General features: G+C 40.5%; 1 protein-coding gene across 3 annotated transcripts in view; it reads right to left on the reverse strand.

The window, feature by feature from the left end:
- Positions 1–239: 239 nt before the first annotated feature.
- MCCC2 (methylcrotonyl-CoA carboxylase subunit 2) overlaps positions 240–18,356 on the reverse strand; it is a 64,260-nt gene continuing 46,143 nt past the window's right edge. For all 3 annotated transcript variants that reach the window (XM_012533393.2, XM_033429981.2, XM_033429980.2), the window contains exons 11-17: positions 18,001–18,073; positions 14,988–15,064; positions 12,082–12,148; positions 8,510–8,666; positions 7,524–7,638; positions 5,605–5,690; positions 240–2,906 (exon numbers count right to left, since the gene is read on the reverse strand). In XM_012533393.2, coding sequence (XP_012388847.1) covers positions 2,789–2,906; positions 5,605–5,690; positions 7,524–7,638; positions 8,510–8,666; positions 12,082–12,148; positions 14,988–15,064; positions 18,001–18,073 — 693 coding nt within the window. In that variant the 3' untranslated portion in view covers positions 240–2,788. The remainder of the gene's footprint in view (positions 2,907–5,604; positions 5,691–7,523; positions 7,639–8,509; positions 8,667–12,081; positions 12,149–14,987; positions 15,065–18,000; positions 18,074–18,356) is intronic.

Here is an 18,356-nt window from a genome sequence, read left to right on the forward strand (position 1 = left end):
GTGGTTGAGAGTCCGCCTGCCGATGCAGGGGGACGTGGGTTCATGCCCCGGTCCGGGAAGATCCCACATGCCGCGGAGCAGCTGGGCCCGTGAGCCATGGCCGCTGAGCTTGCGTGTCCGGAGCCTGTGCTCCGCAACGGGAGAGGCCACAACAGTGAGAGGCCCGTGTACAGAAAAAAAAAAAAAACTAAACTGACTTCTGATACACACTGCAGCCTAAACTGAACATCACACACAAATGTTTGAAATATTAATTTTATTAGGAAAGCATTTGATAGTTGTTTTAGATCGTATAATCAATCACTTTATTTTAAAATGATGTGGCCTGAGGATACAATTAAAATATGGACTTTTCATTCATTCAACAAATATTTGAGCATCTACAAGTGCCAGGCATTGGAGATACAGGCCAAACAGGAGGATCCCTGCTCTCACAGAGCTTACATTCTAGCAGGAGGGCAATATTAAAGAAATGTTTATACTTCTTATAAACATATAAGACAGAGAAAGTGACAGAGGAAGAAGATGGTGCTCTACAAGGGCACACAACAGGTGCCTAACCCAGCCCAGGGAAATCACAGAGACAAAAGATAGGTGTTTAAGTAGAAGGGAGAAGAGAACAGTTCAGGCACAGGGAACCTCGTAGACTCTAAGGGGGCAAGGACTTCGTAGGTTTAAGGAACTGGAAGAAGTCTAGAATGGGTGGAGCACCCAGTGTGAAAAGAGGAGTCAGGGAGATGAGACTGAAGAGCTGAGGATCAAGATCCATGGAGGCCATTAGGGGTTTGGCACTTCAGGGAACCAGTGAAAGAAGTAAGGAAGGAAGCAGCATGACAGATGTGCACCTTAGAATGGCCATTCTAATTCCAGAGTGATGGAGAGATTGGACTAGGTAAGACTGGGTGCAGGTAGACCCCTTCTAAGGCCTGCATAAAAGACAAAAATAGTAGGGGAATTCAAGAGACAGTTAGGAGGCAAGATCAACAGAACTTGATGATTGAGTCTGAGGTTCCTTAGACCTGTTAGATAGACAGGTCTGGAGCTCAGGGGAGAACTATGTTAAGAACTGTCAACACAGGAATCATCCCCATTCAGATGGCAACTAAAACCATACGAAGGGCTGAAATGGCCCAGCGAGAATGAATCAAGCCATGTAAAACACATACATTCAAGGATGAGGAGGAATAAAACTCAGCCATAAAAAAGAATGAAATCTTGCCATTTGCAACAGCACGGATGGACCTTAAGGTCACTATGTTAAGTGAAGTAAGTCAGACAGAGAAAGACAAACACCATAAGATCTCACTTATATGTGGAATCTAAAAAACAAAACAAACAAAGCAAAACAGAAAACCAAGCTTATAGATACAAAGAACAGATTGGTGTTTGCCAGAAAGGAGAGGGGCATGGGGTGGACAGAATGAGTGTGGGGGGTCAAAAGGTACAAGCTTCCAGCTTGTCCTGGGGACGTAACATACAGCATGGTGACTATAGTTAATACTGTACTGCATATTTGAAAGTTGCTAAGCGAGTAAATCTTAAAAGTCCTCATCACAGGAAAAAAAAAGAAAAGTCTGTAACTGTGCTTGATGATGGATGGTAACTAGACTTATTTTCGTGATCATCTGCAGTGTATATAAATATTGACTCATTATGTTGTACACCTGAAACTAATATAATGTTATATTCAATTATATCTCAATTAAAAAAAAGGAAAAAGGAAATGTGCCAGTGGTAGGGAGAAGAGAGAATGGGGAGTTATTGTTTAATAATAGAGTTTCAATTTGGGATGATGAAAAGTTCTGGAGATGGATGGTGGCAATATAAATGTACTTAATGTCACAGAACTGCACACAAAAAAGTGGTTAAAATGGTACACTTCATGTTATGTATATTTTACCACAATTATTATTTTAATAAGAATAATTAAACAATAAGGAGATACTTTTGTGCTATTTGTATCTTTCAGAATAAGAATGCATTCACATATGACTAATGAAAAATCAAGACAAATGGTAAAGGGAAGGAGGAATGAGCAGAGGAAGTGGGGCCTGCAAAGGAAACGGAACAAGAATGGCCACGGAGGCTGGTGGAAAACCTAGAGCGTTACAGCAATGGAAGCTAAGGACAGAATTTCTAGGAGGAAGTGTTTGACTGATTTGAATGCGCCAGAGAATTAAATCAGGTAAAATCGGAAAAGGACCCACTGGTTTCAGGAACATGGAGGTCAGTGGTGACCGTGGAGAGGGCTGTTGGCAGTAGAAGCCAGAAAACGAGAGGGTGAGGAGAGAACGGGTAGGAAACAGAGCCCAGAGTGCAGACAAGAAGTCTGACAACTACGGAGAGGAGGACGGTGGTGGCTGGAGGGAAAAGTAACAGATGTTTATTTTTAAAAGTACATTAAAATATCACGCATAATCTGCAACGCAATCAGTTCAGTGGAAATACAACTTTATGTTAAAAATCTCAACAATACCTGGAATTTACAGATTACAGAACTTTTCATAGTACTTATGGCTTAGAAAGGATAACTCTAAGTTATTCTCTTCCTTTTCAGGGTGGTAAAGCTGAGCCATAGAAAAATTTCTCTAAGAGAATTTACAAGGAATTGAGCTGCATCAAATAAATATCTTCACTGATTCTTTATTTAAAGGTAGAAAAGTATAATGCACTGTGTTAAGAAAACAATTTTACTGTAATAGCCACATATTGAAAAAGTCTAAAATTTTAAGGCTACTAATTTATTAATTTTTGGTACATGTCCAACGGAAGATGCTTTATATTCCAATTACATCCTCAAGATACCGAAGTTAGTCTTCTGGATGGGTGCGTTGAGGGCTGCACTAAGGCTGAGACCCAGGACCAGCCTGGTGTCCACTGGATCGATAATCCCATCATCCCACAGCCTGATAAAAGAACAAAAACCGAGTGATTAGGAGTCCACCACCAAACCACCAGTTATACACCCTATGCCCAGAAATGCCGAGGAGGTTTTCCTTCAGGTAATATGTGGATCTACTGATTGGCTACTATAATCTCGCAATGGAAACAATGTTCAAGAGGGGAATAAAGAGAGAAAGAAAAATAACATGACTCTTACACAGCTTTAGGAACAGCTTACTACAAGGAACTTCAAGATAAACCCTGGTTTTATTTATTTCAGGAAAAGCTTTCCTGTCCCTCCTCCGCCCACACAAACATACAAGTCAAGTTGATATATTACTGTTATTATTATGAAGAACCGCATAAACCAAGGTAACAGTCTCCAACCAAAGTCCCTACTAGAAAAGGTATATTCCCCCAAACTCTTAAGAAACTAGGAAAATTACTGAATAGACTTCAGTACATTTTATTAATAAAATAAATGCCTTCATATGTAGTTCTTTATTTTTTGCTACAATAGGAAAAACAAGTAATGGCTTTAAACTGCTTTCAGAAGAAACTCAAGTAGAAATCTTAGTTTGCTTTTCATGGACAACCTCACATTTATAAAAAAAAAATGAGTAAGAAATATTGTTTTTTAAAGGTCATTAGTGGGTGGCAGTTTTGCTTTCTTTAAACAAACTGCCTTCAGTATCTGGACATAGCATCAATTATTAAACCATACTTACATCGACAGACCATGAATGAAATCATTGCTCATAAAATATTCACAATAGGGATCTTAAAGTATCAACAGCCAAAAAAAAAAAAAATATTACTCCTGTAGTTTGTAACCCGGTCAATTGATTACACTCCCTTCTGAAGCCTACAGCAGAGGAATATAGCAAGCACAATGGTGCCGGAGCTGTTCCAGGTAAGAGGCCCTAATCAAATGTCTGGAAAAGTTTGATTACAAAAACAACTGAGCAGAAGAAAATTGGCATGCTGTACATGTAACACGCAAGGATTAAGAAAAACATAGGAGGTTACAGCACTGTACAGATGATGACAGAGCTCTCCGAAAAGACAGGTCTAGCCATGTTAAAGCCTAAACAGACCACAGAGTTTTATTGTTAAGCTGAGCTTTATTAAACCAAAGGAAGGTGCCATAAGCTGGCTTGAAAATCCTTTCATCTTTGAAACAAAGTTGGTGTCTCCATGCCACCAACTATTTCAACAGAAGGGTTAAACATCTATAAATTAAAAGAAAAACCTTGTTTTTCAATATTAATTTCCAAAGATAAGTCTATCTGGGCCATATGCTCTCCTGTCTTGAATATCATCCACTAAAAACAATAATAATCTAAGTATGAAAATAATAAAGGATTCAGTCTTTCTTAAGAGATGACTTAGCCAGGGCTGAAAAACAAATTAATGGTTCACACAAAATATGCTATTTTTCAAAGTTTAATACTCTAACTGCCCTTGTGAATTTCAAAGTCTTATGTAAAAACAAACAAAAAACTATAGGTGAGCTTACAATGTGTATTTTCTCTTTAACCTTTTATATGATTTTCTATTTCCTCTTTGCTTCTACTGGCTACTACGTAAGCCTATTTAAATGATGATAAAAAGAATGTTTATTTCTTAAATCAAAGACTACAAAATATTTTGTTCTTAATTAAGAGAATCAATGACCCACCACAGCAAAATATACCTGTACATTTGCTTGCAGAAATACATGTTAACAAGAAGAGAAACAGGCTTTTCAAAAATCCCAAATGGTATTAATTGAATTTTGAAACTAATTATGCTCTGAGAAATAAATATGTTCAATCTTTCCTGCCCCCCAACATCAGGAGCAGTGCCTGCCACAAAAGATGCATTTGAGGAGCTGACATGGATTTTAACATTCGATTTTCTTTTCCCCCTCCTCTCCAGTCTGCCTTCACAATAAATGGCATAAATCACAGCATAACCCAATTTTTAAAGGACACAAATAGTTATTTTCTTTTTTCCATCTGCCCAAGGGATAAAAGAAAAACATGAAGCTTCAATTATTCTTCAGAATGTAGAACACTGAAGTTGTTGAAAAAAGAGGTATGAAAGCACACGCATGTCTCCAACGGGGACAGCTGTGATAATTTATTACCTCATTTAAGTGGTGTAAGAAACAAACAGAATAAGAACCGCCATGGTGTGTGAGGTAGTTGCTTAGTGTTGACATGTGGATCCTGGCCATGAATAATCACCTTCTGAATGCACAAGCTCACTTGTTAACAAGTGTCAGTAAGTGTTCAACCATTTTCATCTTTAAATGGGGTAAAAACAAAATCATCAGAGAGGAGGATGACAGGAACCCATTACTGCAGAACTAATTCCTGAAAGTGACACAGCCAGGACTATAATTCTCAACTTCCCAGCCCCAGTGCGGTCCACCTCTGGCCACAGTGCTCCTGCAGGCCTTGGACCACTTCAGCTAGGAGCGGGATAAGGGAAGAGGGGTGGAGAGTGGCAGAATCACACCAATAGTGATGGATCCAAAGCCCAGCCTGGGAGAAGGAGCAGCATTTCAGCAGTAAGCATTCCCATTATAGAAACAACAGTACAAAATTGTGTCCAAATGTTATTTTTTGGTTCCCATGAGGGCTGGACCATGCCAACTGCTCAGATCTCTGTAAAGCTGCTGCCCTGACTGCCAAGATGTGCCCATCAAGGAGTCAGTTATTCTCTGGCTCTCACCTTGCACTGGAATAGTAAGGGTTTCCTTCCTCTTCAAACCTCTTAATGATGGGCTCTTTCAAAGTTGCTTCATCAGCACTGGAGAACTGAAAGAAAAGCGACAATGAGTAAGTCTGATGCAGGGGAACAACAGATCCACTCAAGAGAACCTCAAGAAAAAAGGGGCAATAGATTTCATGAACGATAATCTTACAACCAACACCTGCACATTGATGTATAGATTACGTGTGATGCTTTACCATACATGATCTCACCTGAGACATGAGTATCAAATTAGTGTGCTGTTATATCTCCCTTATCAGAGCCAATGTCCTGAGGCTGTTTAATGTCAGGTCAAAACCAAAGGTATCACATATTCCAGCAAGGTATAGCAATGGATGTGAATTATACAATATAACAAAGGGCTATATTACATCTTGCAGTTTCTGTATAAGGAGGTGGAAAAGTAGGATGTTTTCATTCAAAATAGCTAAAATTTTAAACATTTTAAAGCTTAAAGGGATAAAACAATAAGGCCCGTTTTAAATAACCTCTTCAATTTTCCAGATGGCTGAGAGAGACTTTTCCCTAATTAAAAATTTAATGGCTTGCCCATCCGTACTGCCAGAAACAAGTGATAATTCAGATGTTAAAATCTTTATGCAAACTAATTTTGAAATCCTGAAAAGTATTTTCAACTTAAAAAATATTCCACACCAAAAACCAAGTGATTTTTTTTTCAAATAAATCCAACCTTTTATGTACTTCCATCGTTTAATATCATTTATAGGTCCAGAATTTGGAGGGAGAAGCACTAAAATCCTATACTTTCCTTTCACATATAAAAATAGATGAATTCATATATCTGTATATCAAATTAATCAAAACACAACTATTTAATAAGATATTGCCATGCTGGGCTAGAATTTAAGACATGCCTTCAAAGTATCAGGTAGAATTTCATATCCCCCACTCCCCACTACATACACACAAAAGTAAAACTTTCCTCTGGCTTGGATACTAGTTAGTACTAAAGTGCATCTGAAACTTCAACTTAAGTCTGCAGAGTTACTGTTGCTTGGAAAAGATAGCTGGGGATGTGAGGCACGGATGAGACACATTCAGGGAGGCAGGAACCACCCTCTGGCTTTATATTATCCCCACGCTACAAACCAGGCGGTTGACCAGATGATCAATCTCTAAATGGCAGAAGTGAGAGCCTGAGAAGGCAGGGCCTCCTCCACATTATGCCTCGTTACGATGAAACAGTGCACCTAAGCAACTTTAGGAACATGCACCAATCATTTTATAGGCCTGCTGTTTACATAAAATAGTTGTAAGTTATAATAAAATGTAATGCAAAATTTCAGATGAATCTCTAACAGAGCCACAAACGAAAGAATCCATCTCAAAAGCAGCTATTTGCTGATTTGCTTTTCATTAAGCTTCCAGTGCCCTTTCCCTCCTTCTTCATTGATACTTCCACGGTATAATAATGGTATTCAATTCTCATTACACAACGGGGCCCTCCCACTAGAGGTATCCTTAACAACAATCTAAAAGTAAAATAGGAAACACAAAATTCTGCTGCTTTAGGTCATAAAATCAAAGACATAAGTCAGATTTATTTAAATCTCACTAACTGCAAATGACTAAGAATCAAACATCTTTATGCCTCAGGCACCCAGAGACAGAGATTCTGAAAAGTTTGTAAATTACCACAAGAAGGTACTTCAAGTGAAATGGCTCTAAAAAGAGAAATGGAGAATGTATAAGTGTAAGTTGCTAAAACAATTTCCAGGTCAGCGTCTTCTAGATAAAGCCAGGCCCTGAATGTTGGAATCCTAGCCACAGACTTGGAGGGGTTTTGGGTATGCTGCTCCCTGGCTCCACAATGTTCTGGTGAAAGTCAAACCTGGAGACAAAGAAACAGCATTTACCTGTTTCCCTTCCCGTGCTCTTTGGTCCTTTGCTACTGTCGCTAGCACATTAGCTGCCTGCTCTCCTCCCATCACTGAGATGCGAGCATTTGGCCACAGGTAGAGAAATCTTGGGCTATGGGGGGAAAAAGGAAAGAATGATCAAATGAATTCACAGAGATTTTCAGAGGCCCATGTTTACCTTTTAAATCAGTGGTTCTTCATTCTGGCTGCACATTACAATTATCCGGGGATTAAAAAAAAAACAATGCCTAGAACCCACCCCAGAGTAATCTCCCGCAGTGGGGCTTCAGCATGGTAGAATTTTTAAGTTCTCCAGGTGATTCTGACGTCTATTTTGATAAACAGTATTTTTCCATTTCATCCAAATTTACTGGGCAAAAAAGTATTCAAAATATCCTCTCATTATGTGCAGTTATGTGCTGTTTTCCATTCCTAAAATTGGTGATACGTGCCTTCTCCCTTTATTTTTTAGTTTTAACAGGGGATTCTCAAGTTTGTTAACACTTTTAAACAAAGCAACTTTGGGCTTTCCTGATTCTTCTGTCTTTATAATGTTTGTACTTTATTATGTCCTGTTTTTATTTTTCTTGTTTTAATATGCTGCTCTTCTTTGAACCTCTTCAGCTGGCTGCTTGGCTCACTGATTTTCAGCCTTACTTCTCTTCCAGTATATAATATATAATTAAGTCTACACACCTGTCTCAAAGCAAGACTTTAGACACATCACATAAGTTATGACATGTAGTATTTTCATTATCAGCCATTCCAAAATATTTCCTGATTCCCACTGTGGATTTCTTCCAAGTGGTACTTTTAGCATTAAATTTCATTTCACGCCTCCAGATGATACAGATTATGGTATAACTGATTAAGATTTGTGAATGTCATTCTGTATTTCAAATAGCCTTGACGTAAACTGACCATTCATAATGATCCTTGAAGTATGATTCATGCTTTCAGAGAAAATCATGACAACCACCTACCTAAATGCTCTGCCACACATCCCATAGTTTCCAGCCCCGTAAGAGCCCCCGATAATGACAGTTATCTTCGGCACATTGGCACAGGCTACGGCAGTCACCATCTTGGCGCCATCCTTGGCAATTCCTTCAGCTTCGTACTCTCTACCAACCATAAATCCTGTGAGAACAGAAAGAGAGCCTCAGGGTGATGAGATTAGTGTGCAGAAGTCATTTTCACCAAGGTGCTAGAAGGACGTCTTGCCAACCTTATATTTTACCACAGGACTCTCACCCTAATAAAATATTTATATGTGAAATATGCCCCCCACAAATTTGCATTAAAAGGTAAAATAAAATTTTCTCTAATCATTTAAAAAATTGTTTAAGTGGTTCATCTGGATGTGCACAGAGATCCTCAAACAAGATAAGAATGCAACGTATCTTCAAGAAATTATCTCAGAACAATAGCTTGGTGATGAAAGAACAGGATACGGCAAGCTGAGGAAAAAGTACTATGGCAAGCCCAACTGTGAGGGCTTTAGGATTCACTGACCTGGTTTAAAATATAGATTATTCCTTCTGAAGCACTGCTTTAAAACTTTGATGAAATAAAATTAATGTTTCATAGAGATGCTGAGTCCCTGTCAGCGACTCAATAGCAAGATAAAAGAATTCTCATTATAATTATAGGATTCTTCTACTTCTCCAAGCTCCCACCCCCGGCTCTGTTGAAACTGGTCTGCAGCGTCACTGTGCTTTCCAGGCCTTGGGGTTCTTCCTCTTCACCTTATAAACGTTGCATCAGGCTTCATTTGTCTCCCTGCGCACCCACAGACGCACATGCCTACGTGATGGTCGCTGTTCTTGCTTTGCGAATCTCCATAATGGGTAATCCAATTCAATTAAACCATTTTTTATGGATCACTTGTACTTGCTGTGGATACAACAGTACGGATGTAACAAGCCCTGCCCCAACCAGGCACCATCTGCTTCCTCTGGTCACCTCCCTGCCCTCTGAACTGGGCCCTCAGAATAGCTCAGACACTCCTTTATCTATTTTATATCGACTCCCTGTAACATTCCCACAATAGCTATCTCAAATATTGACTCTCTTTAAAAGCCCTCACTCACCACCCTATCACCCCACTGTGCCTCTAGTCCCCGTGAGTGATTTTGCCTTGAAAAAGAATACCGAGGCCATCTCACTTGGCTTTCTCTAACCCTTCTGTTTCTCACCATAAAGAACAACATAATCATGCTGCCTTTCTTCCTTTACTCTCATCTCTGTGGAAGAAATTAGAGTTACTCAAAGATTATCCCTGAGCCCTTTCTCTTCTCTCTGGGTGTTATCTATTCCCACAGCTTTAAACACCATCTCCATGTTCTAAGGTTGTCTCCACGTTTGCCTCCAGCTAACACACCTCTTCGGTGCTCAAGACTTTTCAACTGCCCACCATATATTTCCAAATGGATACGTTTGAGGTCCCTCAAATGCAATGTTGAAAAACCAAACTCAAACTCTGCTCTCTGACCCCAACCCAACAAAAAATAAAGCACAGCGAAAATGTAGGAATCTTCCAAGCACACGGTCTGACTTACTGGTGGTTAATAAATCATGAGTCATTATTAGAAACAAGGTCTCTGGCCTAGTGAAGCTTCAGAGTACTTTTACGTGCCCTCTTAGAAGGTTTGCCACATAGGGCCCTCTCTGGCTGCCACCTGGATATAACTCCGCTCAAGAGTCATCTAACCAGATATCTTAAACTTAAGAACAGCACCAGATGAAGATGTTTTAGCACCAGTACTATGTAAAGCCCTGCTGACTGCCAAGGCCAAACTCCTTCTCATAAAGGCATGCCTGATCCCAACAACTAATTAAGGACTTCTTCCTTTGAACTTGAGATACCACACATGACTTAGAACAGTGGTGCCCAACATTTTTTGGCACCAGGGACCGGTTTCATGGAAGACAATTTTTCCACGAGTGGGGTGGCGGCGGGCGGGGGGGAAGGCTCAGGCAGTAATGTGAGCCACGGGGAGCAGCAGAGGAAGCTTCACTCCCTCGCCCACCACTCACCTCCTGCTGTGCGGCCTGGTTCTTAACAGGCCATGGATCAGTACCAGTCCGCGGCCCAGGGGTGGGAACCCCTGACTTAGAAGACGGGGAAACATTTTTTTTAGCTAATCAACATATCGGAGTGCCTCCTATCTGTCAGGCACCATGCAACACACAAAAAGTATAAATAGGAGAATCATAGAATGCCAGGAAGAAGAACTCTAGAACCCTAAGAGCCCTTAAAAATCATTTCACCTGCCATGTTAGGATCACCCATGGAACATGAAATCAGACAGTTGACATTGGTCTTATCATTCTCTGGAGTCAAAACACAAATCGCGGAACTTCCCTGGCGGTCCAGTGGTAAAGAATCTGCCTTACAATGCAGGGGACACGGGTTTGATCCCTGGTCAAGAAACTAAGATACTACATGCCAGGGCAACTAAGCCTGTGCGCCACAACTACTGAGCTCGTGTGCCTCAACTAGAGAGCCTGCATCTGCAAACTACAGAGCCCATGCACTCTGGAGCCCATGTGCCACAGAGCCTGCGCACCACAACTAGAGAGAGAAAAACCCCCGCCACAACTAGAGAGAAGCCTGCGCGCCGCAACGAAAGAGCCTGCATGCCACAACTAAGACCCAACGCAGCCAAATATTAAATAAATAAATAAATAAATAATCTTAAAAAAAACACCTCAAATCCCAGACTTTGGTTCAGGATGTGCATGTCCATTTAAGATGTTGCTTCAGGTAGAATTAACTGCACGATGAAAGATAAGGAAAAGGGAGGACCACAGCATGTACTTAAAATCCTTTATGGGGAACAAAGTACTGGGAAAGAGACCATGGGTCAGATAACACCCTCCAGCACAAATGAGAGTGTTACTGGCTGAGAACACTCTGCTGTTTTCTGGGTGGGTGGGTGCACATGTGCAGGAGTAAAGGAAGGCCACTCAAATGTTTGATACACTTGAAACTCAGAAATTGCTTCACTCAAAAACATGGATAAATTCCCCCAAATATTTAAGATTCTTGAATTGTTAACCTTTAAAGATGATCTAGAGAGAGCATGTCCAATAAAGCTTTCTGTTATGATGGAAGCATTCTATGTCTGCACTGTCCAATACATGAGCCATACTGGACACTGCAGCTCTTGAATAAATGCACCCAAACTGGTTAACTTTTTCTTTTTTTTTTTTGGCTGCGTTGGGTCTTCATTGCTGCGTGCAGGGTTTCTCTAATTGCTGACAGCAGGGTCTACTCTTCGTTGCAGTACACGGGCTTCTCATCGCGGTGGCTTCTCTTGTTGCAGAGCATGGGCTCTAGGCATGCAGGCTTCAGTAGTTGAGGCATGGACTCAGTAGTTGTGGCTCGCAGGCTCTAGAGCACAGGCTCAGTAGTTGTGGTGCACGGGCTTAGTTGCTCTGTGGCATGTGGGATCTTCCCAGACCAGGGCTCGAACCCGTGTCCCCTGCATTAGCAGGCGGATTCTTAATCACTGCGAGGCCACCAGGGAAGTCCAAGCCATTTTCTTACCAGTAATGTTTTGAAGAAACAGCAGAGGGATATTCCTTTGGCAGCATAACTGGATAAAATGAGCTCCCTATAAGCAAATAAAATAAAAATCTTTTTAGTGGGAGGTTAACAAATTTAATCATCATTTACCCTGCAAGCAACACATTTGGGTCAAAGAAAGAGTACCCTTTGCTTGGCTAGTCTGACCTTATAGTAACAGTAATAATAATACTACCATGGGGACCCACTGTCAATGGAACGTGATTACAATTTGCACTGTTTTGCACAGGCACCTGTGTGATCACTGGCACATGACTGCAGGCCAACTCCTGTATCAGAGATGAAGTCAACCACTAATATTCCAAACAGCAAGTGAAACTTCAGGAACAGAGAAGAAGGAATTGCTTGTCAATGAGAATTTCTGAGCCTCACCAGAAGGCAATTCTCTGGTTCTCCACTTTAAAAAAGATAGAATATAAACCCTTCTGGGATACCTACGTTTTGATGATCACTTGAAATTCTTTCATGCACCAAGATTATAGTAAAAATATATCTTTCTTACCAACATACTTGAAATAAAGGGGATTTTTTTTTGGCTGCGTTGGGTCTTCATTGCTGCGCGTGGGCTTTCTCTAGTTACGGCAAGCGAGGGTTACTCTTCGTTGTGGTGCGCAAGCTTCTGATTGCGGTGGCTGCTCTTGTTGCAGAGCACAGGCTCTAGGTGTGCGGGCTTCAGTAGTTGTGGCTCGCGGGCTCTAGAGCGCAGGCTCAGTAGTTGTGGCACACGGGCTTAGTTGTTCCGTGGCATGTGGGATTTTCCCAGACCAGGGCTCGAACCCGCGTCCGCTGCATTGGAAGGCAGATTCTTAACTACTGTGCCACCAGGGAAGCCCAAATGGGATTTTAGATGAGTGCTAGACACCTTTTAACCTTGAGTTTAGGAAATTAGTTATTTAATGACACAAAAATATAACTATTCCAGGGGCTTCCCTGGTGGCGCAGTGGTTGAGAGTCCGCCTGCCGATGCAGGGGACACGGGTTCATGCCCCGGTCTGGGAAGATCCCACATGCCACGGAGCAGCTGGGCCCGTGAGCCATGGCCGCTGAGCCTGCGCGTCCAGAGCCTGTGCTCCGCAACGGGAGAGGCCACAACAGTGAGAGGCCCACGTACCGCAAAAAAAAAAAAAAATATATATATATATATATATATAACTATTCCTTTCCCTATCTTCTAAAGATTATGTGAGTAAGAGAACACTTAAAGCTGTTTCCTTTATATTTTACTCTCTATTTGCAGATGCCTTTAACTTAGCTGGAAATGCCTTGGCAAGTACAAGATTGCAAAGCAATTGCTCGACCTCAAATACGAGAACGAGGAAATCACACAGACTTGTGGGGCTTACCTCAACAAATGAAATGTCAGACAGAGGCCAAACATAGCTCTCCTCCTGTATTTATCTGTGACAAGCCAACAAATAAAACAAGGCGGTGTTTGTTGGCCTCAGTCTGACATACCTTCTATTGAAATAAGCATATTATATAGTCATTAAAAGTCAGTGTATTAGGGGCTTCCCTGGTGGCTCAGTGGTTAAGAATCCACCTGCCAATGCAGGGGACACGGGTTCGAGCCCTGGTCCGGGAAGATCCCACATGCCACGGAGCAAATAAGCCTGTGCGCCACAACAATTGAGCCTGCGCTCTAGGGCCCACGAGCCACTACTGAAGTCCGCACGCCTAGAGCCCATGCTCCGCAACAAGAGAAGCCACCGCAATGAGAAGCCCGCACACCGCAACGAACAGTGGCCCCCACTCACCGCAACTAGAGAAAGCCTGCACTCAGCAACAAAGACCCAATGCAGCCAAAAATAAATAAATTAAATAAATTAAAAAAAAAAGTCAGTGTATTAGAAATATTTAATATTTTGGAAACGCTCGCTATACATACTATTAAGTGAAAACCAGCAAAACTTCCCTATATATGGCAAAACCAATTTTGTTTAAAAAAAGAGGAGGAATAGAAAAAACTAAGGAACCATAATAAAATGTTACTCAAGGTTATTTCTGGCATGAATGTAGGTGACTTTTATTTTCTTTATTTTTACTCTCTTATTTTCGTCTTATAATCTCAGTGGGGGAACAATAATGAATAGCAAAATCCAGAAACTAACTTTACTAATAAAACATTCTGCCAAAGACAAATTCTTCCTAATTAGGGTATGAAAGTGCTTAATTGCCTGTTACCTGCCTCAGTAAGAGAACGTTTACCTTGTTATTCACTCTATCATTTGAAGAGGAAAAACAGGGCTAAACTTTTTTATTTTCTTAAGAAAATATTTTATCAAATAAGTACATGAATTACATTTATCCAAGTTTAGGTAAATCTGAGACAATGATGTATGAAATTGAATACTAAGCCAAAATATATTCATGAATTCCCTCTTTTAAAACCAGAGCTTCAGTAACAAGACCCACTATCTTTCTGTTTCCAAAAAGTGAAAATATAATCAAGTTAAACTGATTATGGGATAGGATAGAGCAGGTCATGTCTCAGAACCATATGAACAGTATGTTTGAACCCCTCGAATGCATGAAACACTTTCAAGACAAGTATTCCTGTATTCTTAGAAAATGTATACATCATCCACAGCAGTTATAATTCAAGTATTAAAAGGACTTTCCTAAAACAAACATTTGTATTTTTAACAGTGCTCAAGACAGTTCATCATATTCACGTAAACCTCCCTAAAGCTGTTTCAAACATTTAACACGCGTACACATACATGTTCACACGTATAGGCACAAAATGTTCTGTTTGCTAAGGCATCTGGTTAAATATTTTAAAGATTTTATGCAATAATTTTCATTCATTACTTGATAATGTTTAAATTAAAACAGAAAAACCTTGAAACATTTTTAACAGTACTTGCCTTTTTTGCAGATTCAGAAAAGAGAACTCCATTGTTTCCAACGATACCTACTGGGTATCCAAATATTCTAGCAAATCCTCAAAAGAAAATTGAAAAAAATATGTATATATTTCAGAGGGCTTTTAATTCACAACGAACAGACATATTTATACGTTGTTTAATTTCAAATCAATGTTTAAAATGTAGAGATTTCATCTATGGTACAAAATAGCTCATGGCATAATTTATTTCTAAGGTACTGGAGTCTGGGTTTTTTGCTTTTTTGAAAGGGGTGTGTTACATATAAAGTTATCCACTTGTCTGACCAACCAGTTTGGTTAGATGATTGGATTAGTGTCATCCATTCATTCATGTAACATATATGAGTGCCTACTATGTACCAGACACGAAGGGTATTCTGATACAGAACAAATCAGACACAGATCCCTTTAAAGGTCAATGTTCAGAGCCATCGGCCAGTTTCAGGTGACTAGCTTGCCTTAAAACGCCTGAGGTAATGACAGGCCCTTGAAATAAAAGGGATAAACTCAGCAAAGACAAACTTTTTTAAAAAGCAGGAATGCAGTCAAGCCTGGTGGTAACCGAGTTTAAGGTAAGAAATCCAGTTAAGCTTAGAAGAATAAATCACTACACTTTCATTTTCTCTGTGTTTGCATCTTTTTCTTTCTCCTTTCCACAAGTTTGGTTTTTGTCTCAATATCACTTCCACTACCACTCCACACACACACACACATACACATACACACACACACACACACACACACACACACACACACACACACACACACACACACGAGAAATAAGAGAGAAGAAAAAGGGGGAAGAAAACCCTGTTATTTTGTGAAGTAGACACTTCAGGTGATTCCAGGAGGCTATTTTGTAAATATGAAGGACGTGACTAGAGACATTCCCAAGAGTGATTTTCAGGTGTCAAATACTTGGAAGCCAAGTGTCAACAAACTGTGCTTGTGAGAGGGGTCACAGGAAGCTCAATGCCAAAGTTCCTGGACCAGGCTCTGTGTCCAAGCTCAAGCTCGGACAGGCTGCCACTAAGACCCCTGGCGTGGGCCGCCCAACACAAAGCAGGTGCTCGAAGAATGAATGGATAAGAGAGAATGTCAACCTACTGACAAGCCAGAACACCGAATTTTTTAACTTACTTTTGTTCTTTACTCTGGCTTTGTCTTGATTTATTTTTTAAAATCCTTATGTTTATTTAATATGTTAAAATGAAACACTGATTTGCTGGTCACCTTGATTTCTCTTGGTCTTTCAGACCTACAATCCCAGCCCAAACCCTAGGCTACACACCCTAAATGGCACTGCCACTTACAGAGGCAATTCAGAAAGGGGCAAACCTCCCCAAAGTTCTAACAATCCACCCTGAGTCCTGACCCATCCCATAAAAAGAGCTGGGAATCCAGCACGTGTCTCAGCAGCACGGTGCTACTCCTGAAGGTGTTCTGCCCTGTGAGCTGTTTAAACTTTCCATCCACCCTTAGTCCTGCTGAGTAGGGCGCATGCCCCACTACACTAGGGTCACCCATGGAGGGAGCACCTTCACCAACTTCCTATCGGCCAAACAAGAAAGCAAAATGTCTACGAAACTCCTAGGCCTACCTATGGCAAGTGCGGGGGGCAGGAGGAAAGCTGTAAGAACTGCCAGAGACACCTGATCCTTACAAAAATCTGTCCTTCTCCCTCCTCACTCCCACTCATGGCCCCCCGCATTCATCCCTCCCTCCTCCTTTCATGCCCCCTCCCCCTCATACCCCCTTTCATCCTCTCTTACTACCTCCTCACCCTCTCATTCCCCCTTCGCCCTCTCATTCCTCTCTTCTCCCTCTCACTGCCCCCCGCCCACCCAAACCTTATTTGAATTCCAGTACAGACAAGAAGAGATGGAGATCTACCAGCTGGTAGATCTACCCCTGGTATTTTAGGGAGCAAAGGTACCACAAGTATTTTAGCAAGTCCAGGGCAAATACATAAAAACAGATGACAAAGCCCACCCATCCATCTCTGAGAAAGAAGCAGAAACAGTTCTGACTTGTTTTAAACGGCTGCACAATGAGGGTTACATCCTGAACTATTTGGGGACAAATCCTGTCTATATATCAAAGAAAAAGCTCTTAATCACTTAAACACCTAAATACAAACACATAAATTCCACTTCCAGTGTGAACCCTTCTCTTGCTCATAAATCAGACCAGGAGAAATTGCTGTGACTTATCCTTGAGACTCAATGTATATTTGCAATTTGGATTTTTGCAGCTAGTTGTTTGTCCTACTCTGGTATGCTGTCTTCAGATTAACTACTACATTTTGGAGCTTCTTTAAGACCAAGTAAAATGCCCAAATTTGTTTTGCCATTTGTCCAAAATAGATTACTATGGACCTGGTGTCTATGTTTCAAATATTTCTTCAAAGGCCTACGAACGTAACAGTTTAGGTGAATGAATTAACTTTTATAAACACTCTTATTTTGTTTTTTCAGACTTGGTATTCTGTCCTGTATTCTCAATCTAGTCTTTGTGTGGATCAACGTAAGACCTACACAGAGGCGGTGAGAAGGTTTAACTCAGTCTACAGTCTTCTGGGAAACTAAAACATCACACGAAACTTCACAGTCGAATTGAAGACTAAAGAATAAAGACGACAGTGCTGAAATTTTCAAAATAATTATAGTCATCCAGAGAAATTTTAAAAACTACAAATATTTTTGTTAATTTTACTATGATAAGAGCCTTTTTATACAGCTAATGCTACAAAGTCACAGAATAATGGTCTGGACCAGAGCATCTTGCCCTTATCATTTTAAATTCTGGATCCATGAAGGCATTCAGCTACAAGTGATCTTTACAAAACAGCTCCTTTTGAGTACTGACTCACACGTTTATACCGCTCTAAATAACAAAGCTCATGCCAAGTGCATCAGGGCTGTGAGACAAGAGATCACTTATTTTCAAAGCAGCATAAAAACGTTCACATTTTCAGTTCTTCATCTTTATACCTGTAACTAATGTGTCTCCATATAAGGCTTTAAATTCATTGAATCTGCTTCCATCCACGATTCTAGCAATGACCTAAGAGGAAAAATAACAATGTCTCTGAGCAATTATATTATAAAAGAATTTTTGCATTCAACTTATTTGTAAGGAAAACAAATTTGTAATGAAGTTGTCACTTTCACAAAATTTCACCCTATTCAGAAAATCTTCTCAATAGAATTTCACTTGATATGCATGGTTAATGCCCTGAAGTCATTCTTGGCCCTGATTTTACACTTTACTATAAAAGCAACAGCTCCATGTTGTATACCAGAGAAGCACAGAGACTACATGGGCTGGTTGCTAGACTCACAGCTTC

Source organism: Orcinus orca, chromosome 3, assembly GCF_937001465.1.
Source record: "Orcinus orca chromosome 3, mOrcOrc1.1, whole genome shotgun sequence".
In the NCBI taxonomy this organism is placed as follows: domain Eukaryota; kingdom Metazoa; phylum Chordata; class Mammalia; order Artiodactyla; family Delphinidae; genus Orcinus; species Orcinus orca.